We start from the raw sequence: 26772 nt of genomic DNA on the forward strand, positions 1-26772 counted from the left end.
GCCTGATTGTAACATCTGAATCCTCACAGTGACCCCCCCAGTTGAAAAAGATTATTACATGATCTGCAAAAAGCACCAAGGATTTGATAGATGATCACAATTAATGACAGACAGGAAGCTCACAGTGGTGAGAAGGTGGAGCTGCCATTCCTGCAGCATCTGAAATGTCACAAGCAGTTAGCAGATAACAACCTTCAGCACACTTAACGATGGCCCTGGCACTAACACATTTTTGGATACTTCACATACTGTACACTCACCATTTTAAGAAAATTTAATAGCACCAAATTTTTTTAAATGAAGTGTTAATCAGGAAACAATTTATCTCTACACCATAAGCTATTTTTAGTCGTGAACTTTCTACATCAGTGGCTCTTGCTACAGCTCAGGCTTTGGGTTGTTTGGAGAGGAGAAGAAATAAATGACTCCTGGGAGAGATTTCAGGAATAAGTTCACCTTCAGGTCAAGCAGCTCAAATCCAACCCAATTCAGGAGTGATGAAACCTGGACCCACTCCTGGCTCCCAAGCCAGGCTGAGCCAGCTCCTATGGGCAGAGAGACTGGCCAGTGGGATGGACAGGACAGGACTCTGGCCCTGCTCCCAGCTCTTAGAGAAGGCTGGAACTGAGCAAGTCCAAGAATTACCCTTTTCTGAAGGACTTCCAACTGAGCTGCATCCACAGAATGATGCTCAGTGCCATGTAAATTCAATTTAAATTTCAGTTACTTCACCACTGTTTGTCAGCTTGGAGTGAAAATACCACAGAAGTGACATAATTTTGGATTGAAGGCAGTAAACATCCATTTTCCCCAGCTCACAGTTTCCTACCAAGTTAGCTTACAAGTGTGAGCACCTTCCCTGAAGCCACAGTTAACAACCTGTTATTTAAAGTCTATACAACATAAATAACAACCCTGCATCTCTCTGTGTTTTCTGGGAGAAGCTGCCACACAGAATCCCAGCTCTTACACAATAAACCCCAAAGAACCCAAGAAGGGACCAGTTTTCAAATCAAAGTAAACCTTTTTCCAGGCAAGGTGCTTGGCTTTGCAACAGCAGCAGCCCAACCTTCTACTCCTTTCCCTGCTTTCTGACAGCACAGAAAATATTCCTTTTTCCTGCTGCTGTTTCACTTCCAGTTTGTTCACTGTCCCGCCATGACTCTGACAATGGACTGTGACTTGATGTTAAGGGAAAATTGTTTTTTTTTGGTTTTTCCCAAGCTCTTGTGCCAGTGGAAACCCAGCAGGGAAGAGTAATCCAGACTTTTTAAAACTCATATATTTTCATAAAGGTGGGGAATTTTCTCCTTTTTTTTTTTTTACATCTCTGAAATGGAAACTCTCAAGGACTGGAACTGAGTTTGTCCTTCCCAAATTCCCAGTATTGCCCTGATCAGCCTCATTCCCCCTATTCTGCTCACAGCACTGTTATGGGAAGCACCTTGGGAAAGACCCAAGGTGGGAGGAAATTCAAGGTGTCTGATGCATCACTGAGGTTCAAAAAGGCTTCAGAGAAGGAAGGGGATGAGGAGGAGGAAGAGCTTGAGCTGCTCTGCTGCCTCACAGACCATGGTGGGAGCAGAAGAGTGGTTGGATCACAATAAATCACACTCAGAGAAAACTATTTGCTTAAATATGAACTTAAAATATCAGTTACAGGCAATCAAATGGGCATTTTATCCATAGATTTCTTGGCAAAGTTGGCATGGAAATCCATCCTTAAGGGGCATCTTCCAAGCAGGGCCTAAGTGTCAAAGGAAGGCACCAACCAAGCCAAGCAGTATTTAACATTTGGGGATGAGGTAATGTGAAGCAGAGAAAACAAAGTGAATTTACAGGCCTAAAAATCAAAATAGAAAGTGCTGATTTTTCCTGTTTGGTCCAAGCCTCCTCCACATGGCAGAGCTGTGTACAAAACCCTCCCAGTGTAACCAGTAAGTGACAAGCTCAGCCCTGTGATCCATTTTAAGGCACCGCAAAGGCTCAAGACACCACTTTTCCACCAATACCAAGTGAGGGGAAGCTCTGAGGCAGCAGCACAGCCTGCAAGGGATGATTCCCAGGTGTTTTGACGTGGGGAGATATGTTTTGAGTGTGGGAGATAACTGCAGATATTCCAGGGCTCCTCCTGCCCCTCCAGAACTCAGCCCCAAGAACCTCATCAGAGTTCAGATGAAGAATGCAGGCACAGCTTGGGACAGTGCCCTTCTTTTCTTTATTTTCTTTCTTTTTAGTAATTCTTAACTGATTAATCCTTTTTATGTTTGCTTTTAAGCCAGTAACAAGCAGCAGCTGCTGCCCAGACATCAACAACAGCAAAGTCTTTCAGTACTTCTAAGCAGGAGGATGAGGAAGCCAAGAGGCAGGAGAGAAGCTCCAACTATTCCCACAGTGTTATTTGAAATTCACTACCTGAATTTCCCATAATTTGGAATTTCTGGCATAACTGACTTGTGTGATCAAACCTCAGGCTGGCCAGGACACACACACACACACAGTGAGAGCTGCCTGCTGCAAACTCTCAGGGAAAGTTTCCCTCTGACCTGGCAAACCAAGTAGATGCCAAAACATGTAAATTCCATGCTATAAACCTTAAATTCTTACATATCTCTAAATATGTTTCCAGAAACTTGCTTTTCTGAAGCTATCAAGCTATTTTTGACTGTGTTCAAAAATGTGTTAAAAGCTGAAACCTATTTAAATGTCTCCCCTGCAGTTTACTGACTCAGCCCAGCACTTTGCTTCCCTAAATTAGGAAGTATAATGAAAACCTAAGCACTCTCCACACCTGGTCATCTAAATTATACAGAAAACTGGAAAAAAACAACCCCAACCATAAATAATTTTCTCCTATGAGCTCTGTCAGGTCAAATCCTGAACAAGGGTTTGATGAAATCATGGCTTCAGACACCTCAGGGCCCAGCCTGGGATCTCCAGGAGTTTCTGCTCAGTGGCACCACTTTAAAAACCCATCTCAAACAGCACCATTCAGAGTTGGAAGGGGAAAAACACTTCTCAGTTTTCTCCTAATAAAGGGAAATGTCTCAAAAGAGCAGGGAACTCCACCTTGGCTTGAAGGACTGAGGTTTGGAATTAGATGATATTTAAGGTCCCTTCCAACCCAAACCAGCCTGATCCTATGAAGCATGAGACAGATAATTATCATTATTATTATCCAAGAGAAGACACCTGAATACCCAGGAATGCCAGGGCTGCTCATCCCAGTGGGTTTTGCACAGGGACAGGAGTGTGGGATGGTTTTGCTGGCACATGCAGGAGGTGTCTGCATTACCCATAAATGCAGAAGGCACTTGGCACTTTATGGATGTCATCCCAAACATGCTGACAGAAGTTCCACTAGCCCATTATGAGTTTTGTACAAGCTGTGCATTTTACAGGATAAATTGTCTCCAATGTTTTCCCTTAATGTAATTTTTTAAAATCCACTTAGCTGTATGGACAAGTACTTCAGCAAACAATAAACATCTTTGTTTAGAGCTCAGAAGGAGCTATAAACCACTTCCACCAATAAATTAAAAAGCTTTCCACCGAAGAATCTTGCTGTTAGAAGAATGCATAATACTGAACCTTCCAAAAGTGGAAAGAAGGGCTGTGGGTCTCACCAGGAAGCCATAAAAAGTTTTTTCAGATCATACAGCATTTGCTTTTCCTAAGTATTAGCTAAGAGATCATAGATTCCTCCCATATGTTAATGACTGGGAAATTATGTAGGGCTTTGGCAAGTACAGGGTAACAAATACACAAAAACAGACACTGAAGGCTACCCAGAAACTCAGAATCTCCTGTGGGGGACAGATCAGCAGTCAGGGCTCAAAAACCTCCACATCAGTGGGTTTGTAAATCCCAGAATGGTTTGGGTTGGGAGGCATCCTACAGTTCAACTAATTCCACCCCCTACCACGGGCAGGGAGACCTTCCACACCACCAGGCTGCTCTGAACACCACCAGCCTGGCCTGGAACCTCTCCAATGATGGAGAGATATCCATCCCTGTCCCAGCTGCTCATGGTAGTTCCCTACAGACACTGGAAATGCAGATTTTCTGCCATTTTCCTGCATGCCAGGTGCTCCCTTACCTGAATTTGGCGAGATGTGTAAACTGCTCATGTCTTTGGAGAGGCCGTTGGTTTTGGGGCTGGAGATGGGGGCACAGGCTGAGGTGGCTCGGGGTGGCCTCTTGCCAGGGACCTTCACAGTGGTTCTCAGCAAGTCAATCTCTTTGCCATGGACATTCTGCATGTAATCCTGCACAGAGAGGAGAAAACCCCAAACACAGCATCAGACAGGGAGTTCTGGACAATTAACACAATTAACAAACCTGGTTTCACAAGGCTCTGGCCTTAGACTCTCTGCCCATACCCACCATATGGTTTTCCCCTTGCTTCCATGTTCCTGATAATCCCTTCCACACTTCTCACAATTAACCCCATAAGTCTGGAGCTTTCTCACAGATCCTCTAACTTCCAGCTGGGTAAGAGGTGATTCACAACACAGCCACATGTGGGAATTCACTAGCTAAAGATCCCAAACATGAGGAGAAGACCAAGTGTACCTCCCGAGCACATTCACTTGTGTCTCCTCTCTGCCAGTGTTTTATGCCCTCATCTCCCTCTCCCTCAAATTTGGCTGGAATGGGTCAGCAGGCACCAAAGTTACCAAAGAGCACCAGCAGGGAAGGTTTCAGCAATTCCAACATTGTTTCCTTACAGTATGACCCTTTCTGCACCTACACAAAACATCATCAAAGGGGAAAAAAATCATGCAAATTACATCTGATTAGAGCAAACACTGGGAGCCAGAAGTGGAAAAGGATTTTGCTAATTCTTGCTTGCAAAGCCACAAAGGGGAAATAAACAGAAAAGCAAATGGACATGGGTGTTTTTATCAGAGGGCAAATTGATCCTGGGATACACCAGCACAGCTATTTCCAGGAGAGATGGTGAATGTTAAAGGCAGCACACAAGACACCAGAGCTCTCATCTCCTGGTACACAGGGCTGTGGTTACTCACATTCCAGAAAAAAAATAATTGAAACTGGGACAACTATAGGGACATGGAAAGCAAGAAAAGAGACACCCTCTTAAAGAGGACATGCAAGAGGGGCAGCACAGGAGAGTAAAACCGGGGGTGAAAAGGGGCAAGGGCACTGCACAAAAAGATACCTGGGCTGCCGAGAGAAGCTGGGGCTGCCCCTGGATCCCTGGAAGTGTCCAAGGCCAGGTTGGATGGGGCTTAAGATAGTGGAAGGTGTCCCTGGCAGGGATGGAATGGGATGAGCTTTTGAGGTCCCTTTCAACCCAAACCACTCCAGGCCTCTGGGATTAAGGACCCCGAGAGAAAAACAGCGATTTGAGGTGGCTGGGAGAAGATCTGGGTTCCCACTTTACAAGAGATTTCCTGAATTCACCCAAAATCTGTATCACTGCTGCCACAATCCAGAGAGATGATTGCTCCCTCATCAAGATTCTTTCACCTTTGGCAGTTTTTACAGCACAAATTATTTATTCTGCTCAAAACCCATCGAAAACCTGGACCAGCAATAATTTCTTCATAGTTAACAGAAATCAGTGATAAAACCCTTGAACTAAGCCATCACAGCAGCTTATTTTTCCCAAGCTGAGAATTACTAGCAGGAAAAGGTGATGTCTGAACAATTAGAGGGGAGAGGACACAGTGCTCTGCTGCCAAGAGAAAAACAAAGGCAATCCACTCAGAAAAATTCCTTTACTAGGTGTTGGGAGAACAAACACCTTCCATCCATAAATCATGAACTCAGCAGAACTTTCTTGTTCGGGTGTCACTTCTTCACAAATTAAAACACAATAAGCAGAAGATAATTGAGCATTCGTTGCTTGTGGGCTGTAAAGTGAGGTTTAATCAGGGAGTGACTAAACCTCGGCACGTGCCCTTTCCCAACAGTTTTATTTAGCCTACAACCAACTTCAGCTGGAGAAGGGGGTTTTGGATGCAGTTCAGATGAAGGCTGGGTGTGATTTCCCGACTTGAGATGTGGCAAGGTGTTGTTAAAGGCCTTTTGGCTGGGTGCAAAGCAGGCTGAGGTGAGCCACAAAACCACTTGAGGACGCAAACACAAAACCAATGAGTTGCCGCCGTGGGAGCGAAGCGCCCGAACCACAACAGATGCTGGGTAGGTATTAATGTCAGCTTAAATATTTATGGGGATATATCAAATGTAAATAATAAAGGCCCTTTCATCGTGGGCAGGGTGCAGGGCGATAATCTGCAGGTCTCCCCGAGGAGGGGAGGGCAAGGAGAGCGTTCCCAGCCCCCTCAGATCCTCGGCTCGCTCGGGGAATGAAAGTTCAAACCACAAAATGACGCCGGGGCTTCAGAGGAGCAATGGAGGGTTTGATCAGATTAGAACAGATGAGGGTCTTGCTGTCATCTGGAATATGCTGTGTTAAAGAGAAGACAGCAAGCTGGATTTTGATATGCAAATGGTACAGGGATAACTCCCCAAGATGTTAGTTGTAGAAAATGCTGATCCGAGAAAAAAGGGGGAAAAAACCCTTTAACAAGGCACGAGGGTAATTCAAAGCCAAGTACTTTTAAACAGCACTTAACAAGTCCCTGGAGCCCACTCAACAGTGGGCCACCCCAGACGTGCCATCTTCTGCCCCTCAACAGCTTGAAAAAGTAGTAATTGCGAATCCATTTGCATTTTTCTTCTCAACTTGTCCGCGTTCATCATTCGGCAAGGCAGGGGGAAAAAAAAATAATAAAGAAATAGAAATTAAAGGCAGCAGCAAAGCAGAGGGACCCCTCCCCAAACACGTGGCGCAGAGGAGACGCGGGCGCCCCGATCCCGCACACCCCGCGCTCGCACCTCCGCCGCCGCTTGTTTTTTACATTTCGCTCCTAATTATGTTGCATCTATTGCCATACACTTAATTAGCTGCATTAATGTGATTTCTTTTCACATAGTCAAGCAATTAAGAGCTATGATTGAGTTTCATTCAATTAGCCTCAACAAACATGCTAATTGATGTCCCAGATGCAAATGAGGTGCAGTGAGAGAAACCTGCTAGCAATTGAGAGTTGTGGCAGGGGGGACCCGGGGCTCGCAGCTCGCTGGCAGCAGCAGCACGGCTTAACACGGCTCCCCCTGCTCCTCCCAGGGCAGGGGGGACACCAGCCATGTCCCAGAGAGATCCCTACAGGATTGAATGCGGGAATCACAGGATTGAATGCAATGGGCGCCGTTCCATTGAATCCAACGGGCGCTGTCTGTGGTTCCGGTGGCCGGTGGAACGTTCTGCTATCCCAGGATCCGAGGGCTACCCAAGGTCTCCATCCAGAGCTGTGAGACACCGGGCAGGCCATGGCCTGCAGTCAGCACTAACTGGCAGCTCCATCTTAGTCAGAGCAGGGCGATGCTGCCTCGGCATCCATCAATCCATAATCCCCAAATCGCGCTCCCCGCGTCGATTCCCATCCCTTCTCCTCCTCCCCGGGTTACCGCTCCGCTACGGCGCCACCGAGGTGTTAATGTGACTACTCAAGGCCATTGACCATTATCTACAGGACTAAATAAACTGTTAAAATATCAGGGGGAAATCAAAAAAGCTGCATTGACTGAAGATGACGCCAAACATTACTTGACAGCCCCACAAAATGAATTGCCTTGAGTAAGAAAGGAACGATGCGCCAGGACCCAGAATAATGTAAAGTAAAATTACTTTAGTCCTGCTCCTCATACAGCAGCTCTCTGTTTGCAACAGCAGAAATTAATTTAACCAATTAACTGAGCAGGAGCCTTTCAGACATGCAAATTGAGCAAATGGGTATGATCATGTTTTCTAAACAAGCCTACCCAAAAAGTGACACCCCCGTTTTGGGGGGGTCTCTTTGGATTTTGAATGCCAGCAGTTGTTGAATTTACAGCTGCACATCACAGTGATTTCAGAGACACTCCACCAAGGGCCACAAGCTGAACCCAGGCTATGTGTGGCTCCAGCTTGATGCCTATGTCCAACCTGGCCCTGAGCACTTCCAGGGATGGGGCAGCCACAGCTCCTATGGGCAAGAGCCTCCCCACCCTCACAGGGAAGAACTCCTTCCCAATATCCTTCAGCTTAAAGCCATTCCCCCTTGTCCTTGTGCTCTAGAGCCATGCTTAAGTTAAAGACATGGCTCAGATTATCAAAAACATGGATATAAAAAACGTTACAGAGTTTGAGGGTTTTCAAATAATACAAGAGTGGTGGATAGGGAGAAAGCCCTTCACTGGGGTTACAGTTTTACCCTGGGCAAAGGGGTTTCCAAGCTCACATTGAAATCACTCACCTCGGGATAAGCCATGTGTCACAACACTAAAATGCAAAATAATATCTGCTCCTTCCTCGAGGTCTCCCTGTGTTTCTTCCATCTGTCCCACTGCCACCCTTTTCCAGGGCACCACATATGAAATGAGAGACTCTCCAAGAGCAGTGACTTTCCAAGGCTATAATGGTATACAGGTATGAATATCACACTTTTTTTGTCCTTTTCAGCTATTCTGAGCTCTCAAAAGCCTGTTTTTTCATCACTAGGAACAGGTCCAGACTAAAAATCCTCCCCAGATCTCTGCCTGGTTTCCACTGAGAGATGATGAGCTTCTAACCTATCTCTGGTAGTGTCCAAGGCCAGGTTGGATGGGGCTGTGAACAACCTGGGATAGTGGAAGACATGGCAGGGAGGTGGAATGAGATGAGCTTCAAGGTCCCTTCCAAGCCAAACCATTCCCTAAAAAACACCTTCATTTTGTGGCAGTTTTCCCCCACTGTTCAATCAGATGTAACACTCCTAAGGCTCCACTTACTGAGGTTGAAGTAGTGTTTCCTGATCTGAGGCGTAATAAAAATTATTATGGAAAAGGAAGTTTATGGTTGCACCTCTGGATGACATTTCAAAGACTGTGTGCAGCGTATTTTTTGAAAGACAATTCCAATTTTGTGAGCTGACCTACTGGAGGCACAAAACCTATTGTTCACCCTCAGCAACAACCAAATCCTCTTCCCCCCAAACCAAGAGCAGCCCGGGAAATTGGATGGAGCCCTGACTTTTGTGCCTCTCCGTGGCAGTCAGACATTTTTATTGCAAAACGCCGTCTGGAAAAGATGCAAAACAAAATTGCTAAACTGCAAAAAGAAGAAAAGGGGGGGGGGGAGAAGGAGAAAAAAACAAAAGGCCCCCTTCCCTTTGCTTATTGAGTTCAAAGGCATAACATGCAGCACCCTGCAGCAAATGGGAAGCTACACTAATTTTAAAGCCATAAAACGCTATAAAGTGCCCTGCGGGGCAGGACTACACTGGAGCTAGTTGCACCTAAATAAGCCATGGTTCATTTACTTCGCAGCTTAGCCTAATGTAATCATCAGCAGATTCCTAGCCTAGAGTTGTAACAGGCGCGGAGCCGCGGCCGCCGAGGCGACACTCCCAGCCATGGAGGGGCCGCCGCCACATCGCCGTTGATTAGAAAATTTTTCAGTTTTGACAAGCCCTTAATGAACATAAATCGCTCCTTGATTGGTTTCCGTGTGGGGCCACGGGCACACCTAAGAAGGAACGGCAACAAAAAAAACCCCACAAGTCTCCCCAAGTCCTGAGCCTCGCTGCTTTTCCCAGGAAGGGCCTGAGCTGTGGATGGAGCATCGGTATATGAGCCACAGTGGAATAAATTCATCAAATGGTCCTGGGGAATTAGCTGTCCCCCCCCCCCCTGCATATAAACACGGCCATAATGTCATTCAGCTTCATAATACACAGTTAATCTTAAGGAGAGCCATGAAATGTTATTTTCTGAGGAGAAGAGAGGAATGGGAATGCGTTCTGGAAAACACTGATCGCCCCAAAGCGCTGTCCTGACAAAAGGAAGGGCATCATGAATCTGTTTGCTTCACGTTGGGAATCAAGAACATTAAATTTCAGTAACAAAAAGCACTGGCTATATCTATAGCGAGGTGTTAATCAGCTCCATCAGCGTTGCAGGAGCAGGGGAGGAAGGCAGGGCAAGACTTGGAACACAACAGCAACAAAATGTTGGTCCTTCTGTAAATGGATCCCTTATTTGCATAACATTTTAAGAAAACTTTTCCCCTTGCACTTCACTTCTCATTCAGCCTTTGTAATGAGAGCTGCTGTAAAAGACAAACCAGAGTTTTACCATCCTGAGTAATTTATGAAGCATTTATACCCACAGCAGTTAGCTCGGCTGGACAGGAAGCTCTAATTTTATAAACCCCCCTGATTAATTATTAGCTTGGCTTTTGCCTTTTAAATTGCAACTTATTCTGACCCTCAGAATTTCCCTTGGCTTTCAGAAGGAGCAAACAGACACTGGAATATGTGTTTGCTGCAGCTCTGCCAAAGCACAATTGTGTTTGCCACACTACTGAGTGTCGACTCCCTCAGGGGCAGAGAGGCCTGGACAGATCCTCGTGGGTCACTTCCCACCCAGGATATTCTGTGCTACTGTGATCTTCAGTTTTATATTTTTCTCCCAAATTAATCTTGACTCCATTACATCTTTCAGATTAAGACAATAAAGAAGTTTTCCAAGAAGCTCGAAAGTGACTGAGTAATCTGTACAGCTATAGCACTTTATAAAAATCAGGAATTACTGTACTCATATTTAACTGTTCCTATCATTAATTTTCTTCTATCCTAACCAATGTTTTAGGCATGCTAGTGGATGCAGTAGTAACTACAATAAAGCTTCAGATTTATCTTCATCAATACTCAAGCTGCAGGATGTGTTTTGATCACTGCTCTCTCAGGAGGGAGAGCCACATCACACGTGAAAAGTACCACAGAATCCCAGAGTTGTTTGGGTTGGAGCAGACCTTAAAGCTCATCCTGTTCCACCCCCTGCCAAGGACAGGGACCTTCCACTATCCCAGGTTGCTCCAAAGCCTCTCCAGCCCAGCCTTGAGCACTTCCAGGGTCCTTTTGTCAGTCTAAAGACTGATTTGAGGATTAGCTGTTTTTAGGAAATGCCACTTGAAAGGCCCCTCAGAGCCAGCCAATATCCAGCTTTACGTTCCTTCAGAGCAAAAACAAGGGGGAAATAAATGGACATACATGATGGTATTTTAGAAATATGTGAGCATGAATATTTTTATTAAAGCAACACAAATAACACACTTCAGAGCTATTGAACTGCCTGAGGCAACAACCTGGAAATAAGGCTGAGCTGCAACGATGGCTGTGGGGGATATTCCTAATGGGAAGGGGAGCATGGGTCCTTGGCTGCAGCAGCACCAGGGGCTGACTGGCCACACAGGACAGCACACTGCTCTCAAGGATGAGGGGAGATGGGATCCTGCATTTGCAAGCAGCCTTTTTGTTTCTAAATAGTTCAGGAAAATCACAAGAGCTGGTAGCAAAAATTTCAACTGCAGCTCTGAGAGAAATGCTGGGACCAGAGAAAAGTGCATGGAGCTACAACACTTCCAGATACCAACACAGAGGACATCCTCTAAATCCTCCTGCTTCTCACCATCTGCTTTTTCTGGAGAAAATGGCCAAGCAGAGAAAGCTCAAACAACACTTCAAGCCTTAAGGAATTTTAACATATTTGTAGGGTCTTCCCAGAGAATGTGTCCATATAATATATTGCTGAAGCTCTCGTGCCAAGTTTAGCCTAGTGTTGGATCTGACTCTCTCTCAGGCTGAAATATTGCCTTTAAAAAAAAAAACAACAATATATTTGAGGATAGAACAACACTGCTAACATTCACATGCCAGCACTGTATTTAAGGGAGAATTTGGAACTGTGGCTCCCGTCGGATGAATTGAGCAAACCAGGTGAATCCACACCTCCCTTATGGAGATAAAGCCAGATTTCCCCCCTCAATCACATTTACAATCCCCAGGTCATCACACCAGACCAGTGAAGATGAAGGTTACAGGCTGCAGCCAGCAAACACCAACCTTGCTATGCACATGGGGTTTGTGTACCCGCTGTGTTCTAGGTGGGCATCACTAGGGGAATGGGCATTCCTTCTCATGTATTTAAGAAGCTCTTCTTCTCCCATAAGGTGCCCCAGCACTGAAATCAAATCTAGACCAAATTAAACATAAAAGGGGAAAACTGCCCTTACCAAAAACTAGCTGTTTTCAGCCTTTTTTCCCTTTTTCCTTCTTTTCACAACAGAGCGATGGTGAAGACATGAGAGCAGAGAAGGGACATCCACAGCTAAAGCTGTGTCACGTGCTGACCCGTGGCACGCTGGCAGCCCTGTGGCAGGCAGCCAGTGGTGAAACATCATCAGCTATTCATCAGGAGAAGGCTCAGATAAAGCAGGGCTGCCCAGCAGGTATCCTGGTGAATGCATTCCGGGAGCATCCCGCCATTAAAAAGCCAGGAGATGCCTCGGCGAATTCCCCCGGGGCCCTTTGGGGAGGCTGACATGGAATTTGCCGGCCAGAATTTTAGTGATCCACTCCACAGCTCTGCTCCAGAAGCCCAAGATGAATAGGGAGCTCTGGTGAACTTTGAAGCCTGAGGGTCAAAGTTCTCTCTCATTATCCCCAACCATTTTCTATCAGCGCAGCTCCTTGGCATCCCAAGGGACGGGAAGGTTTGAGGCTCTTGAAAAAACCTGACACGACCAAGTCAGGAAACAGTAGGGTGCTTATGTACACATATTTTTCTTCCCCCGTTTCCCTCTCCCCCCACTTTCTTGAAAAGAAACGAGAGGGATTTTGCTATTGTGTCAAACATCAACCTGGTGGCACCGGGAGTCGCTCGTGAGGCTGGCACAATGCCGTGCTCGTTTCAGCACGCTGCCCTGCCAAACAGCCTGACCCTCCCAGGGACACCTCCTCTGCAAAAAAGGGCCTCATTTGATTTTTCCCTCCCCACCCCAAAACCTTTCATTGTGCAGGCAATGCTTTCAAGGAGGATGTCGGGGCTGGATTCTGCAGTACCTGTTTTCTGTGTTTAAACCACTGCTTCGTGCCTGAGCTGCTACCGAATGCATCTGGCAGAGACAACTGATGCACCTGTGGCCAAACCTTGAGCAATATTTAACACAGTGCTCACTGTCAGCCACTAAACATTGTCATTGGCCCTTCAAACACCAGGTGTTAGGCTCTGACTCAAACCACAGGCTGGACAGACCAAATGATCCCCTAGATTTCCTTTCTCTGCCACCACTAGAGGCCAGCCCACCTTTCACTGCAATTAAAAATTCACTCCAGAATTAAAAGAGCAACATTTTGATGAACTCAAATGATATACACATTTGAAACAACCCAAATCTGATTAGAGCTAGGCTTTGCACAAGTTTGGGAAACTGACTTTAGACAGCAAACAAAAGCTCTTTTCTTCACTGCTGCTTAATGGGAAACGTGGTAGGAATAAGGTCTGATTTTTCAAAACAATGTAAGAAATTATCCCAGACAGCAATGCAAGCACAGCATTAAAAATTCATCGCTTTCTTGTGAAAAAAAAAAAAAAAGGAACAAAAAATTACTGACAAACAAAAACCAGCAAAACCAAAACAGAAACACAGTATCAGAGCTCTGGTTGGGGGAAGACCCTCTCACCTGACAATTCCCAAACTGTGACATTCCTGCTAACAAAGTTTAGTACAAAGTGTACTGGGCGTGTGACTGACTGAAAAGATTTGTGGTTCCCTCACAAACCCTTCTGATCCACACAAGGAGGGAAAGGCAACACCGAGCCCAGCACCTTCTTCTTGGGGTGGGGGGGCACGGTGGAGGACAGAGGGAAACAATTACAGGCTGGTAATTACTTCTTCTTTAAATGGATTCCCTCTAATCTCCGATGGATTTACCTCTAATCTCAAAGTAATTACGTGTAACCTCAGTGGATTCTCACTCTGGGGGCGCCGCCGCTGCTCCGGGGGAGCCTGCACGGGAGAAGTTTCTCCATTGTCTGCCAGAGCAATGGAAAACTCACACGTGCACAGCCCTGGCAGGAACAATAGAGCCTTTTCCAGCAGCCAGGAAGGGGCCAGGGCACACAGAACAGCTTCATCCTCGTTTGGTGACCAGCATAATCTGAGGCACACTCAGGTGTGCTCCATGGGGCATGCAGAATCCCTGCTTCCCTTCTGGGAGCAATGCCAACACACAAATCTGGATGTTTCAGGGCTACTTCACAGCAGAATTAGTCACGTTTGGGCACTAAAATTGGGCAGAAAGACATGAACTCCATCACACAAAGGAGCAGTGAAAACCCTGCTCCAGAACACCAGGGCTGAGGGACAAGGTTTCTGATGGGAAGCAGCAATGCCTGGAAGCTACTTGTCATCTCATTTACCACATAATGTGTAAGAGAAATGGACATCACATCAGAAACCACAGCAAAGCATCATCATGGCAGGACCTGAGACCATAAAACCTTGTGTCAAGGCAGGGGAAAAGTGCTAATATTCCACAGACAGGGGCAAGCACAGCATCAGCGTGGCCAGGCATGGATGTGGCACTTGGGGAGGGGGTTTAGTGCTGGGCTGGATGACCTTAGAGTGCTTTCCAACCTTAATGATTCTAGGGCTCCATGCTCCTCAGACACCACCCAGCTAAAGCAGAAGTTTCCTGCCAGTTCCAGGTGCAGGTTTGTAAACCCCAAAATTAATAGAAAATGCATCAAAGCCTTGATTTTCACTCCTTAATGAAAACGTGACCAGGAGCTCAAGATGCCACCAATAGGTTTAGAAACAACTGACCCTAAAAACATTACAAGTGGCAACCCTCTGATTTGCATGTGTGGGATGATGATAAAATACAAGATCAGATATTATATAAAACCACACATACATGTATATCTTTATATATATTTATATACTTGTATTTATTTTTATATATTTATATATATAGGTAGGTATTTCTAATCTATATATCAAATATCCATATATCTCACATCTTTATCTATCATCTATCTATCTATCTATCTATCTATCTATCTATCTATTTATCTATCATCTGTCTATCTATCTATTATCTATCTATCTATCTATCTATCTATCTATCTATCAATCATCTATCTATCCATCCATCCATCCATCCATCCATCCATCCATCCATCCATCCATCATCCATCTATCTGTCTATCTATCTATCTATCTATCTATCTATCTATCTATCTATCTGTCTGTCTCTATTTTTATATATGTATAATGCATATTCTACCTTGGTGAGGGTCACACCATGATTTCTGGGGTGGGCTAGTCGTGAGTGGGATCTCTGTGCTCCTTCCACCCCATACTAGGAGTTGTGCCACACACTCTGAGGGACAGACAGCATCCTTGGGACAGGGATAGATGCCTCGACATGGAAAAGTTGTATGGAACAGTTTTTAATGGCTATGCCACTTCCAAAAAGCTGCTCAGAATTACTCCTGAATAAACTATAAGCCCTGCACACTGACAAAGACCTCTCCTCACTCTTTACTACCTCTAGGAAACTTTTCCTTGTGAAACCAGTTGTTTTTTAACCCTGGGATCAACAACAAGCCCATAAAAGAAAATAAAACAGAAAATAAAGCAGGAAATGAAGGCTTTAAACAGTTCCAGCAGGCTCTTGGGATGCAGGGAAGCCCCAGTCCCAGAGGAGTCAGAGGAACTGGAGCGCGCTCAGACCTCAGGTGATGATTCCCTGGGAGGGAGGGCAATGAGGAGAGAGGAGGAAGCTCCTTGAGCACAGAGGTGCCACCAAGGCCTGGCTGAGCCTGCTGCCAGGGCTGGGGCTCCCAGGGCAGGGGTACTCACGTGCAGGCTGGGGTGGTAGGTCAGCACGCCGTTGTCACACAGTGTCACGTACTTCTTCTTCCACTCCTTGTTCAGGGACTTGCCACTCCGCTTCAGCAGCATCCCCTGGTGGGGCACAGAGAGGGAAAAGGTGAAATGGCAGCACAAACCACACACAAGTGCCTAAGACACAGAGAGAGGAGGAACTGCCTTTCCAGATGAGCATTTTCAGACAGGCTTTCCCCTGCCCCTCCCACAATGCACATTCCCTCCACTGGCTTTGTTCAGTGGGTAGAAAAACCCTCTTTTTCCTTGAATCCCATGCCTCAGGAAAGCACATTTTGGTGTGACCCACATGGATTCCTAGCTGATGAAGACACCATGCTCTGCATTTCCTAACCCTCTAAAATAAATTATGAACCCAGGCTGAGGGAGGACTGTGCTGTGTGGCCTCTCCCTCCAGCATCTCCTGAGGATTCCGTGCCCACAGAAGAGCACACAGCTGTGTTCTCATTCCCTCTGCACAAGGGTGACACCACCATGGAAACTCCTCACTCCAGCAAAAGAAACCTCAATCCCAGGCAAGAGTAACAAAACAGAGCAAACACAAAGTGTTTCAAGTAAATCCTGGATAATTTAATGACAAAAGTGTGACTGGAGAAGAAAGGAGGTGGGCAAAGTGAATCTCCTTTCCACAATATTCAATCAAGGATGAATGACAACAGTCACAGAATCCCAGAATGGTTTGGGTTGGAAGGGACATTAAAATCCAGTTTCAACCCCCAGCATGGGCAGTGACACCTTCCACTGGACCAGGTGGCTCCAAGCCCTGTCCAACCTGTCCTGGAATGCTGCCAGGGATGGGGCAGCCACAACTTCTCATCCACAGCAAAGATTAAAAGTCATCATTGTGCTCCAACAGACAAACAGACAGGAACTGCTACTGTACATTGACCTGTTCTCAGCTGCAAAACCAAAATTCACTTTGAAAAATAAAACATCACGTGCTGTGGAACACTCCAGGTAGTAAATGAAGGATGCACTTCCTTGGGAAATTTTAATTTTCAACCCAAGCCAGAAGGCAGTTCCTAATGGATCCAGGCAGTGTTGTGGTTGTGCAAAGCCTTACTGAGCCAGTGGAGATCCCAAGCTCAGTACCCACCACAGGGACACAGAGACTGGTGTCACAGAGACTGGTGTCACAGATCAAGCTCTGAGCAAAGCAGACACATATCCATTTCAATAAATCCCAACCAGGAGTCCACCCAACACAAACTTCAGCTCCCTAATCCCTATAAAACAAGTTTTTCCCTTCTCACTGTACAAGGCAATTAAAACACAGGGAAAACAGAACACAGAAGGATGCCCTACCAAGCACGGCGCTTCCAACTCCCATGGAGTCGTTAACAGTAGCTTAAGCCTTGAAAACGAGTTCCACTGTTTGTTTCCCCATTAAACTTGCAGCTTTATGAAGTGATCCCTCTGCAGACCCTGTCCCAAAGCCAGGAGGGGACACAGGTCAGCTCCACTCAAGCAGAAGCCCTGCTCCTGGCCACAGAGCTGGAGCGGAACTTCAGAGGAGAGCACTCCATGGTGGGACCATGAAGAAAAGCTCTGCTGGACACTGAACAGCACAGTGATCCAAACTCCCAACTTTCTGCCTGCCTCTGGGTCACATGTCTGTATGTTTTTTTTTTTTTTTTTTGTTCTGCTCCTTGCTAGAACTCAAAACTTTTTCAAGGAGAACGGGGCTTCTGAAACGCCTCCTCACAAAAGCTCCTGCTCATCCCAATTACTGCCAGCCGGCGCCTGGAGACGTTGTTTTCTTCTATTAAAAAATGAAAGCTTATTTCTGCCTTTGACTCTCCTGTTTGTCTATAGGAGGTGATCTGTCTCTTCACCTTTCCCATCTTTCATACCTCACCTGCAGCACAGCACTGGTGTTTAGGGGGACCCAATTCTAGTTAGTGCTGTGCCGTGGGGATCAAAAATTACTGTTTCTCTTCACTGGTTTGTTCTTCAGACCTTCTAATGGGGAAAAGCACTAAGGATCACAATGGGGATTTTTTTTCCTTTTGCCTTCTTTTTTCAAGCTTTGAAGCCAGTAAAATGTACATATTTCATAACCTTTTAATTGCCCCTTTGCTATACAGAAAACATGTTATTACTTACATAATTTTCAATTTGTGTCAATTATAGTCTCAATAAAGAGTAAAAAATCTATGACCATCATGATTTTTACTACTTAAAGTTTTGCTGCTAAGTAGGAATTATGACATTCTAGTTTTGGATCTAAATGAAGAAAATTACTCAAAATGAGGTTTTACTATGTTTTAAAATAGAACTCTGTGCTTTGATGTAAAAAAAAACAAACAAAAACCAACCCACCCAGCTCAGAACTGAACAGAGATGATGGACCTATTTGTGCCTAGCTAACAAACCAGACTTCCCAATCCATTTTCTTCAGGCATTCCTTTGGCAAACAGAATCATTTTCACATTATGTGATAATTAAAAGTATCTTGAAGTACCTGGAGAGCAAACTGCTGTGAATACAAGGAGCTAACTTAAAGTGCTATAAAGCAAAGCAGCCCATATAAACCACAGATTTTATCCCCAAGGCCACCACTTTGTGGTAATTTTATAGAATGGTCTGGAGAAATGGTCTTAGAATCAGAGTTTAGATCAGTTATAAATGCACTTGAACGTTAGCTACACATTAAAAAATGGCCCGCATGACAGGAAATGTTATTTAAAAGAAAAAAAAAAAAATAAAGCTCCTTGCTTCAGTCACATTGTGGCTATATTTGAATCACATCAGATCCTGTGCTGAGGAAATGAGATCCAGGGGTTCCTGCTGACCCCTGGTACCTCCAAGGCAATTCAGAGGCAGCTTGGGCACGTCCCCAGCCACTGCCAAATAGGTCTCCATGTACACACAGCACCCTGGAAAAATCCCATTGAGTCCCCAAGCTAGGCAGTAAGAGCCTACATGAATCTTCTACTCCAAATACCAATTTTTTTTGGACTAAATAATCCCTGCCTCAAACAATTATTAATTGGATGATGCTATTTTGCCTAATTTCTAGGAAATCTTTAATTTCTCACAGCCCTCCATGGGCAGTTGGGTGCAGCTCCAGAGCCTCCAGACTCAACACTAAGGATTTAACACCTCTGATTTCCACACAAACCCAGAAGAACTTCACACCTCCAATAGCTTTTTAATTTATTTTTTTTTACCACCTTCCCTCCAAAACTGCAATTCTGTGTTGAAGGGAGGAATGGTGAGTCCTCCAGCTTGTGGTTTGAAGGAGCTGGAGGAAAAAGGCTCCAAGTGGAGTGCGTGGAGCTCAGTCCCTGGGTTTTGCTGGAGGATCCAGGGAGCGAACGGAGCTGGCTCTCCATTAGTAATGTGTGTGCTACATCTACTCCCAGGAGGTCATTGCAAGCCAAAAGCAATGTTAAGTGTACAAGCTTTAAATAACTTACAAAGTTAATGTAATGAATGCAAGTGTGATCTGAAATCCATCACTCAGTGGCTTGCTGTAGCCTCAAGCTGTGATAAAACACCACTCATAAATTTATATTAAAACTCTGTTCGATAGCAATTATTTACCAACAAAGATTTATTGATTGCATTTGCTGTTAGGGACTGGGGCCCTAACTGAGTCAATCAGCTTAGGCTGCTGAGCTCCAGGGCACCTGGGGAAGTTACAGACTGCCAGCAGGCTCTGCAATCCCAACATTACCGTGGGAGCAGCAGCAGCTAATGAAAAGCCGCCAGCCCCGGATTGACTGGAGCCAAGGTGGAAAGAAAACAACACACCCAGCACTGGTGAAGGCACCAGGGCTTGTGGAGCACCCAGCTCACCTGAATATACAGCAACCAGCAAAATCTGCCTGCTCTGGGTGCCCTCTGTGAGCTCCAAACCTTGCCTGATTAAATAACGACTCAGTGGTGAAGCAATCATCAATTTGTTCTACTGAAATATTTTAGGTTTTAAATAGCAAATTATCAGCATTTCAGAAAGTGACACCTTGAAGATGTTGGCAGGTGAGAAGCCTTAAAAATGGTTTTTGAAGTCAGCAGAGCCAAGATTGACCTTCTGGAAAAGGAAATATGGTACCTACAAGGCAGGGGTTGGAACCAGATGAGCTGCAAGATCCCAACCAACCCAAACCATTCCATGATCCCACTCTGGTTTCTGTTTCCTTTCAGACATTTACCCCACTGCCATGGTTGAGGTGCAAACTTCTGCCAGCCTTTTGTTTCTTCCCCTCCCTAATTTTTAGCTGATCCCATATTGTTTCCCTGATGCTATTCTGACAGAATGAAACAGGTAACCTCACACTTCATCATTAACAACAGAAATTCCTGATTTTCCACTCAGGTCTGTAGCTCCCATAGCCATGATTAGCAGCTAGCACTGCTAGGAATTTTCTACAGCTCCTGTGCATCCTGCTCAGAAAAGAAAAACTCTCAGCCATGAAAAACCTCCTCCTTCAAATACCTCTGAAGGCAACCACTCAGTCAGGATCACAAACTAATTGTTACATACAAATTCTGGCCAATAAAACACCCACTCCTGTGAATCTATTAATGTGGGGAACAAATGCTGGTGAAACCCCAGGATTCAGTGACCAGCCAGCTCTGCACAGTCTGTCCAACAGCACTGGGGGCACCTGATAATAAACAAGGGATTCATTTTTTTTGCCTCCTGAAGATTTAGTTGTAACAGGTTTCTGGTGGTAAAGTCCATTCTTCAGCAGCTCAAACTGTTTCACCCCCAAACAATACCTGCATGCCAAATGAAGCTTTTGGTAATGACTGAATCATTGATCCACAGAGAGTCAGAGAATCCCAGAATGGTTTGGGCTGGAAGAGACTTGAAATTTCATCTCATGCTGTCCCTTATCATGGACAGGGTCACCTTCCACTAGACCAGGTCGTTCTGTCTTTAAACCTAAAATCCTCTAGGGAACAAACTGTTGAAGATTCCCAGTGTATGTGGAATCCTTCCATAAAAATGTAACTTGTTTTCTCAGTTTCTTAAACTGAGATATTTTTTCCCCCAGGAATTTAAGGGAATGCTGCTTGGTCTTTTGGTCAATGAGACATGAAGCTGGTTTAAGTTTTTATACTTGGAAACCTGTAGCAACCTCCTGATACTTAAAGGGAGCTTATAAAAAAGAGGGAGAGGGACTCTGGATAAGGGCTGGGAGTGCCTGGACAAGGGGAATGGATTCACACTGCCAGAGGGAAATTGGGATAAATGGGATATTGGGAAGGAATTGTTCCTGTGAGGGTGGGCAGGCCCTGGAATGGAATTCCCAGAGCAGCTGTGGCTGCCCCTGGATCCCTGGCAGTGCCCAAGGCCAGGCTGGATGGGGCTTGGAGCAGCCTGGGACAGTGGAAGGTGTCCCTGCCATGGTAGGGGTGGGATGGGGTGAGCTATGAGGTCCCTTCCACCCCAAACCATTTTGGGATTCTATGGCCTCTTACAGTAGCAGAGCACAACTGGGGACCAACTGAACCACAAAAAAAAAAAAAGGTTACAAGAGCATGGAGTGGCTCTGAAGAGTTCTGAAAACAGGAGAGCTCAAACATTCTCCACCTTCAGTATCTAACAATAACATTGCCAAAAACCCTTCCAAAACCTTGTATGGTCTTAGTACCGTTGTGCACTAGGAAAACCCCTCCCACCTCCCTTCAAAACTGGCACAGCAGCAGCAGCAGAGTTTTGCTACAAAGCTGCTCCCACACTGCAGAAACTATTCAAATTTATGTTCTGCGCCTTTAGGAGAAAATGAAATCAGAACATTGCACCCAATTCTCTTGTAACATTCCCTAAACACCAGGCAGTGAGTGCACAGCAGGTAATTACTCCATGAATGGTTACCTAATGCTGGGGCTCATCAGCCACGATTTCCATTTGAAGACAAAGAACAGAGAGGATCTATCACCTGACTTGGGGAGCAGAAGATAATGGCTTTGCTTAAACTTGAAGGACAATCAACCTGCAACTCGTTATTTTCCAAGCTCTCTGCACACAAGCTACGAAAGAAAATTAGAAAGATGTACTGAAAAAAACCCCAGTGCTGATTAAGCAACTCTTACAGTTCATCACAGCACCAAGGAAGACTGCCACCAAAGGACAGCCCCCAAATTCCTGCAAGGAACAGCAGCTAAGGACAAACTCAACGGGAAGAACAAACTTAGCTGCATCTCACTGTTACTGCATCTTTATTTTTAATCCCACAATGGTTGGAAGGGAGCTGAAAGACCATTTCAGCCCACCCCCTGCCATGGGCAGGGATACCCTCCATGATCCCAGGCTGCTCCAAGCACCATCCAACCTGGCTGCTCCAGTATTTCACCCTCTGCATCTTGCCAACACAGGTGATGCACGAGTTCCTCCAACTCTTCTCGAGTTCTCCCTCAGCTGCAGCTCTGGGACTCTTTCCTTAGCCCTGCTTTATGACTATTTCTAAAATGAGACTAAAGTCAAGAGCACATTGCAAACTCTAGAGTTACAGCCACCACACATCTTTCCTGTGGAGCTGAACATGCAAGTGTGTTACAAAATGCAATCAGGTATTTAAGGGACTGGCACATCCATTGCATTTGCTGGGAATGCCCCAGGCAGGAATGATGCATCTGACTCCATGTTCTCAGAAGGCTCATTTATTACCTTATCATACTATATTATATTAAAGAATACTAAACTGTACTAAAGAATACAGAAAGGACATTGAATGCTAAAAATTAAAATAATAATAATGAAAGCTCATGACTCCTTCCAGAGTCTGACACAGCTTGGCCCTGATTGGCCAAAGAGCCAAAACAACTCACAGCAGAACCCAATGGAACACTCACCTGTGGGTGAACAATCCCCAAACACATTCCATGTGAGCACAACACAGGAGAAGCAAATGAGATCAGAATTGTTTTCCTTTTCTCTGAGGCTCATCAGCTTCCCAGGAGAAAAACCCTGGGTCAAGGAATTTTATCAGAGGATGTGAATGCTACACACATCTTTCACTCTAACCCAAGTTTACCTCTCTGAACAGGACACAGCACAAGAAAATCACATTATTTTCCTGCCTTGCAGTAGTTTATGCCTCTGTTGCCTTCCAAGACTTATTCTGCTTACTCTGGACTGCTAAAAAAATAGGACAAAAAGGAATCCCAGCCCTTAATAAACTCCAGTAGTTGGTTTATTAACCCCTTGGCACTGGCAGCTGTGGTTTCCCTGACACCAGTGAAATGCACTTGGATGCAAATCATTACCTTGGGCAAAGGAAAGCAGCATTGGGGAGAGAGCAAACAGCACTGTGGGAAAGGCTCTGGCAATGGCTGAAGGGGCAGGCATGAAAAGGGAGCCCCAAAACACTGACTTCTCTCAAGAAACAAACAGCCTTGGGTGGGTGGAGGGAAACAAGGACTCCTCGTGCAGGCATGACCACTCCTAGGCAGAGGATCTGCTCTTCCTCCCAGGAGCACTCCCCAAAATTCTCTTTATCATGGTTTATATAAAGTAGGGATTCAGCTGGGGGAGCAGAAAAGGGAGAAAAGCCATGAAAAGCTTAAAACCCAATTTTAACTTTCTCTCCTGACACTATAGTGTTTCCATAGAAACATCAGGAAGACCACTTAAGAGCAGCTTTTTTTTTTTTTGCCTTTTTTTTTTTTTTTGTAGCCATGTTTGGCACCATACCCCTCCCCTGGCCAACCTATTATTTCACAAATGGATGCGTTCTGTGCAGGCTCCGATGGAAAAGGGGGGCAAAGAGAAAAAGAAGCCAGGATCTTTAAGCAGTTCCCTTGTGGTCCCCTCCCTTTTTTGTTGGTAATATTTCTGTCGTTCTGCCGGGGCTGTATGGTACAAAGGGTTACACTTTAATTGAGCTGTCAGCATCTCCAACAATCCTATAAAACTGCGATTATGCACGGCGGGGTTAGTGACACACTTGTTATTGTGGATGCCCTATTTGCTAAAGCCGGGCTCCCCCCCACACAGGTCACCTCACCCAGGCGACCTTCCTGTCATTAGCCTCGTCTATTCCTACCTCACCGCTGTGAAAATCACACAAGGAAAGGCTTCAAAGCCCTTGCCAGGACTGAATTCGACCAGGAGCTAATCACCCACAAATCCAGCTCAAATGGCAATAATTGGCTAAACTGCTCACCTCTCCAGAGCTCAGCAGTAATTTGGGATAATAAAGAAAAGAATTATTCAGCTAACTGCCCTGAAATGTATGCTTTGTGACCGACACACTTCACATTTTAATAATGATGGACACAAAATCCAATTTAATACAGCATCGGCTGAATAACAAACCCAAGAATGCTGGCAGGAAAAAAAAAATAAGTGTGTGTGTGTTCCTTTTTTTCCTTAAACTGTGTTCCACGTTATTGTACAGAAAGGATTCACACTTCATGTCAGGAAATTTTGGGACGAAAAAGGCCTTCGACAACCAACCTCAGAAACTCTGCTCCATAATGGGATTTTGAAATTTAATTTAATTTTTTTTGAACCCAAAGGAGCGTCCTCCTTGAAAAATAAATTTTGCTGAACAGTTAGTTATACCTCTGGTCCTCAAACTTTTGTAGGGGTAGGAGAATAAATATCCTTTAAAAAAAAAAAAACTGTATTAGAAGGCCACCTTCTTCATAGTTCTAATTAACAATATTTCCTGATTGCTGAATTTTTCTACTTTTTGCTCCATTTTTCTACTTTTGTTCCATTTTTCTGCTTTTACACCTCGTCCTGTGGTCAAGGACCATCAGCATCAATGACCCCACCAAAGAAGGGTCTGCCAGGACACACTGCACTGGTTCAGCACTGCAGAGCTCACAGAATCCCAGAATGGTTTGGGTTGGAAGGGACCTGAAACCTCATCCTGTGCCTGCCATGGGCAGTGACACCTCGCACCAGAGCAGGGTGGGTGAGCAGGGCCCGTCAGGATGCTCCAGCACTCTTCCATGCACACACCCAGCTCCCTTTCCTCCAATCTCTCCCAAGACCAAGAGAAAAAAAGGAAAACAGATGAAACAGGCATTCCTGGTGGTGTTCCTGGGATGTCCAGCTCAGCCAGAGGAGTGAAGGTGGTGATGTCCTTCAGAGATGCACTCAGTGTGTGCTCGGCACTGTCCTCTCATCTTTAGAGCAGGAAACAAATCAGGAATGTAGCGAGGAAAAATGCTTTCCCTACTGGTTCCTGTTTCCTGGAGTTCATGAAATCATGTTTCACATTCTCAGAAAAAGTTGCAAAAAATGTAAATTCCATCTACAACATGAGGGAAATACCTAAAGAAATGCAGAACTTGCCAAGACACACAGGACAAGTGCATAAGAGAGCTCCAAGCACATCTCTCTGCTGCTTGCTGAGTGTGTGAGCAGTCATGGAGCTAAAGAGCTCAGAAAAATGATGATTTACCTACTGCTGCAGCAGAGACACAGTTTTTTAAAGAACCCTTTTCACAACATACACAACTGCCTGCTCTTTCTTCTTATGAATCAGTCTGTACTTTATCACCTGAGAACAAAATCATTTTGGCTCCAGCTGGGAATACATAAAAATGTGCAAATAATTCACTCAAAAACCTTCTGGTCTTGGCCAAGGACCATGACTTGAGTCCCACTGGGAGAAGATCTCTGACAGGGTGTAAAATTTGGCTCAAAATCCACCCCCACACGACCTCAGGTGGTTGGGGTGTCTGAGCAGGGTCAGGATTTGGGCTGAATGATCCTCATGGACCCTTCCAGCTCAGAATATTCTGGGATTTGGTGCCTCTTTTACACCAAGGCATCTCCACATCTCCAACAGCTCCCTGAGCCCAGGGTAAACCTATCCAAGGCCATTTCCCAGGATTTAAGGGTACAACCTAAAGGCAGCTTTCAAGTACAGGTTTTTCACCCCATGTTCTTAAATTGTGACAGCAAAAAGGCAAAGTTACTGCTGTGAGAAGCAGAACTCAGTTGTTACAGAAATTAGAGTTAATAAAACATGAGACATTGCCAGTGCCAGTCAACTGCAAAAACTTTTCTGAGACATTATAAATCAATACTCTTGACAAGGTTATTATTAGTAATAACCTGAGACACCCCAAAATTTGTTTTTTGTTATTTAATATTCCTCTTCTGAGAAGAAAAGGTTTTGTCCTGGCCTGCCTTGCTTTACACACAGCACTCACTCCTCCTCTCCCCGACTTCCCCAGCTCAGCATTAATCAGGGCAATTTCAAAATAAAGGATTCTGCATATGGTGTCAGCAAGTTAAAAATTGTAATATTGTTTTAATGTTAAAATCACTCCAGATACAATACTTCCTGTGTAGTGTATTTCATGGCTCATTTGCTTCAACAGATATTAAGCTTCAGTCAACAATTAACTACTGACACCTTTATTTATTTATTTTTTTAAACCGAGACGATTTAGCAGAAGAGCTAAAAGCACAGCTTGGATTTATTAGATGGATGCTAATTTGATGTCACCAGTTTATTTCATTTCTATCAAGTATCCATTCTTGTGAATGATAGGGTCACTCAGCCCACATTTCAGATGAACTGAAACCCAGATTTGAGCACATCCTTCAGCCCAAGAATTGCTGCAGAAGGGCACCACTCTAAAAGACCATTTGAACTGTTAATTGTTTATCACTTAGCACACGGGATCATTCCCAAACACAGCCAATGTTTAAATGGGGTTTTGGACTCAGCACTTGTGGTTTTCTGCAAGGACCCCACTGGCACTGCCTTAGCCTGGCTCCACCTGCAGTTTCATGGTGCTGCCCCTGGGACAGAAGCCAAACCAGCCCATTCCTGAATCATAAGGCATTTCCATGGTGACAGCAGCAAAATCAAGCTGTCATCAGAAGACTTCACCTCTCTCTGTCCAATCCCCATCAGAGGGATGCAGAATCCTGGAATGCTTTGGCTTGGAAGGGTCCTTAAACACTATGTACTTCCAACCCCTGCAAGCGATGTGAACCCAAGCCATATTTGCACTTCATGAGGCATTTCCATCTC

General features: G+C 45.1%; 1 protein-coding gene across 2 annotated transcripts in view; it reads right to left on the bottom strand.

Moving 5' to 3' along the window:
* The window catches only part of AGAP1 (ArfGAP with GTPase domain, ankyrin repeat and PH domain 1), a 321583-nt gene that overhangs the window by 108993 nt on the left and 185818 nt on the right, over positions 1–26772 (bottom strand). For both annotated transcript variants that reach the window (XM_058809286.1, XM_058809285.1), the window contains exons 10-11: positions 15764–15868; positions 4100–4268 (exon numbers count right to left, since the gene is read on the bottom strand). In XM_058809286.1, coding sequence (XP_058665269.1) covers positions 4100–4268; positions 15764–15868 — 274 coding nt within the window. The remainder of the gene's footprint in view (positions 1–4099; positions 4269–15763; positions 15869–26772) is intronic.

This window comes from Ammospiza caudacuta, chromosome 8 (assembly GCF_027887145.1).
Source record: "Ammospiza caudacuta isolate bAmmCau1 chromosome 8, bAmmCau1.pri, whole genome shotgun sequence".
NCBI lineage: Eukaryota > Metazoa > Chordata > Aves > Passeriformes > Passerellidae > Ammospiza > Ammospiza caudacuta.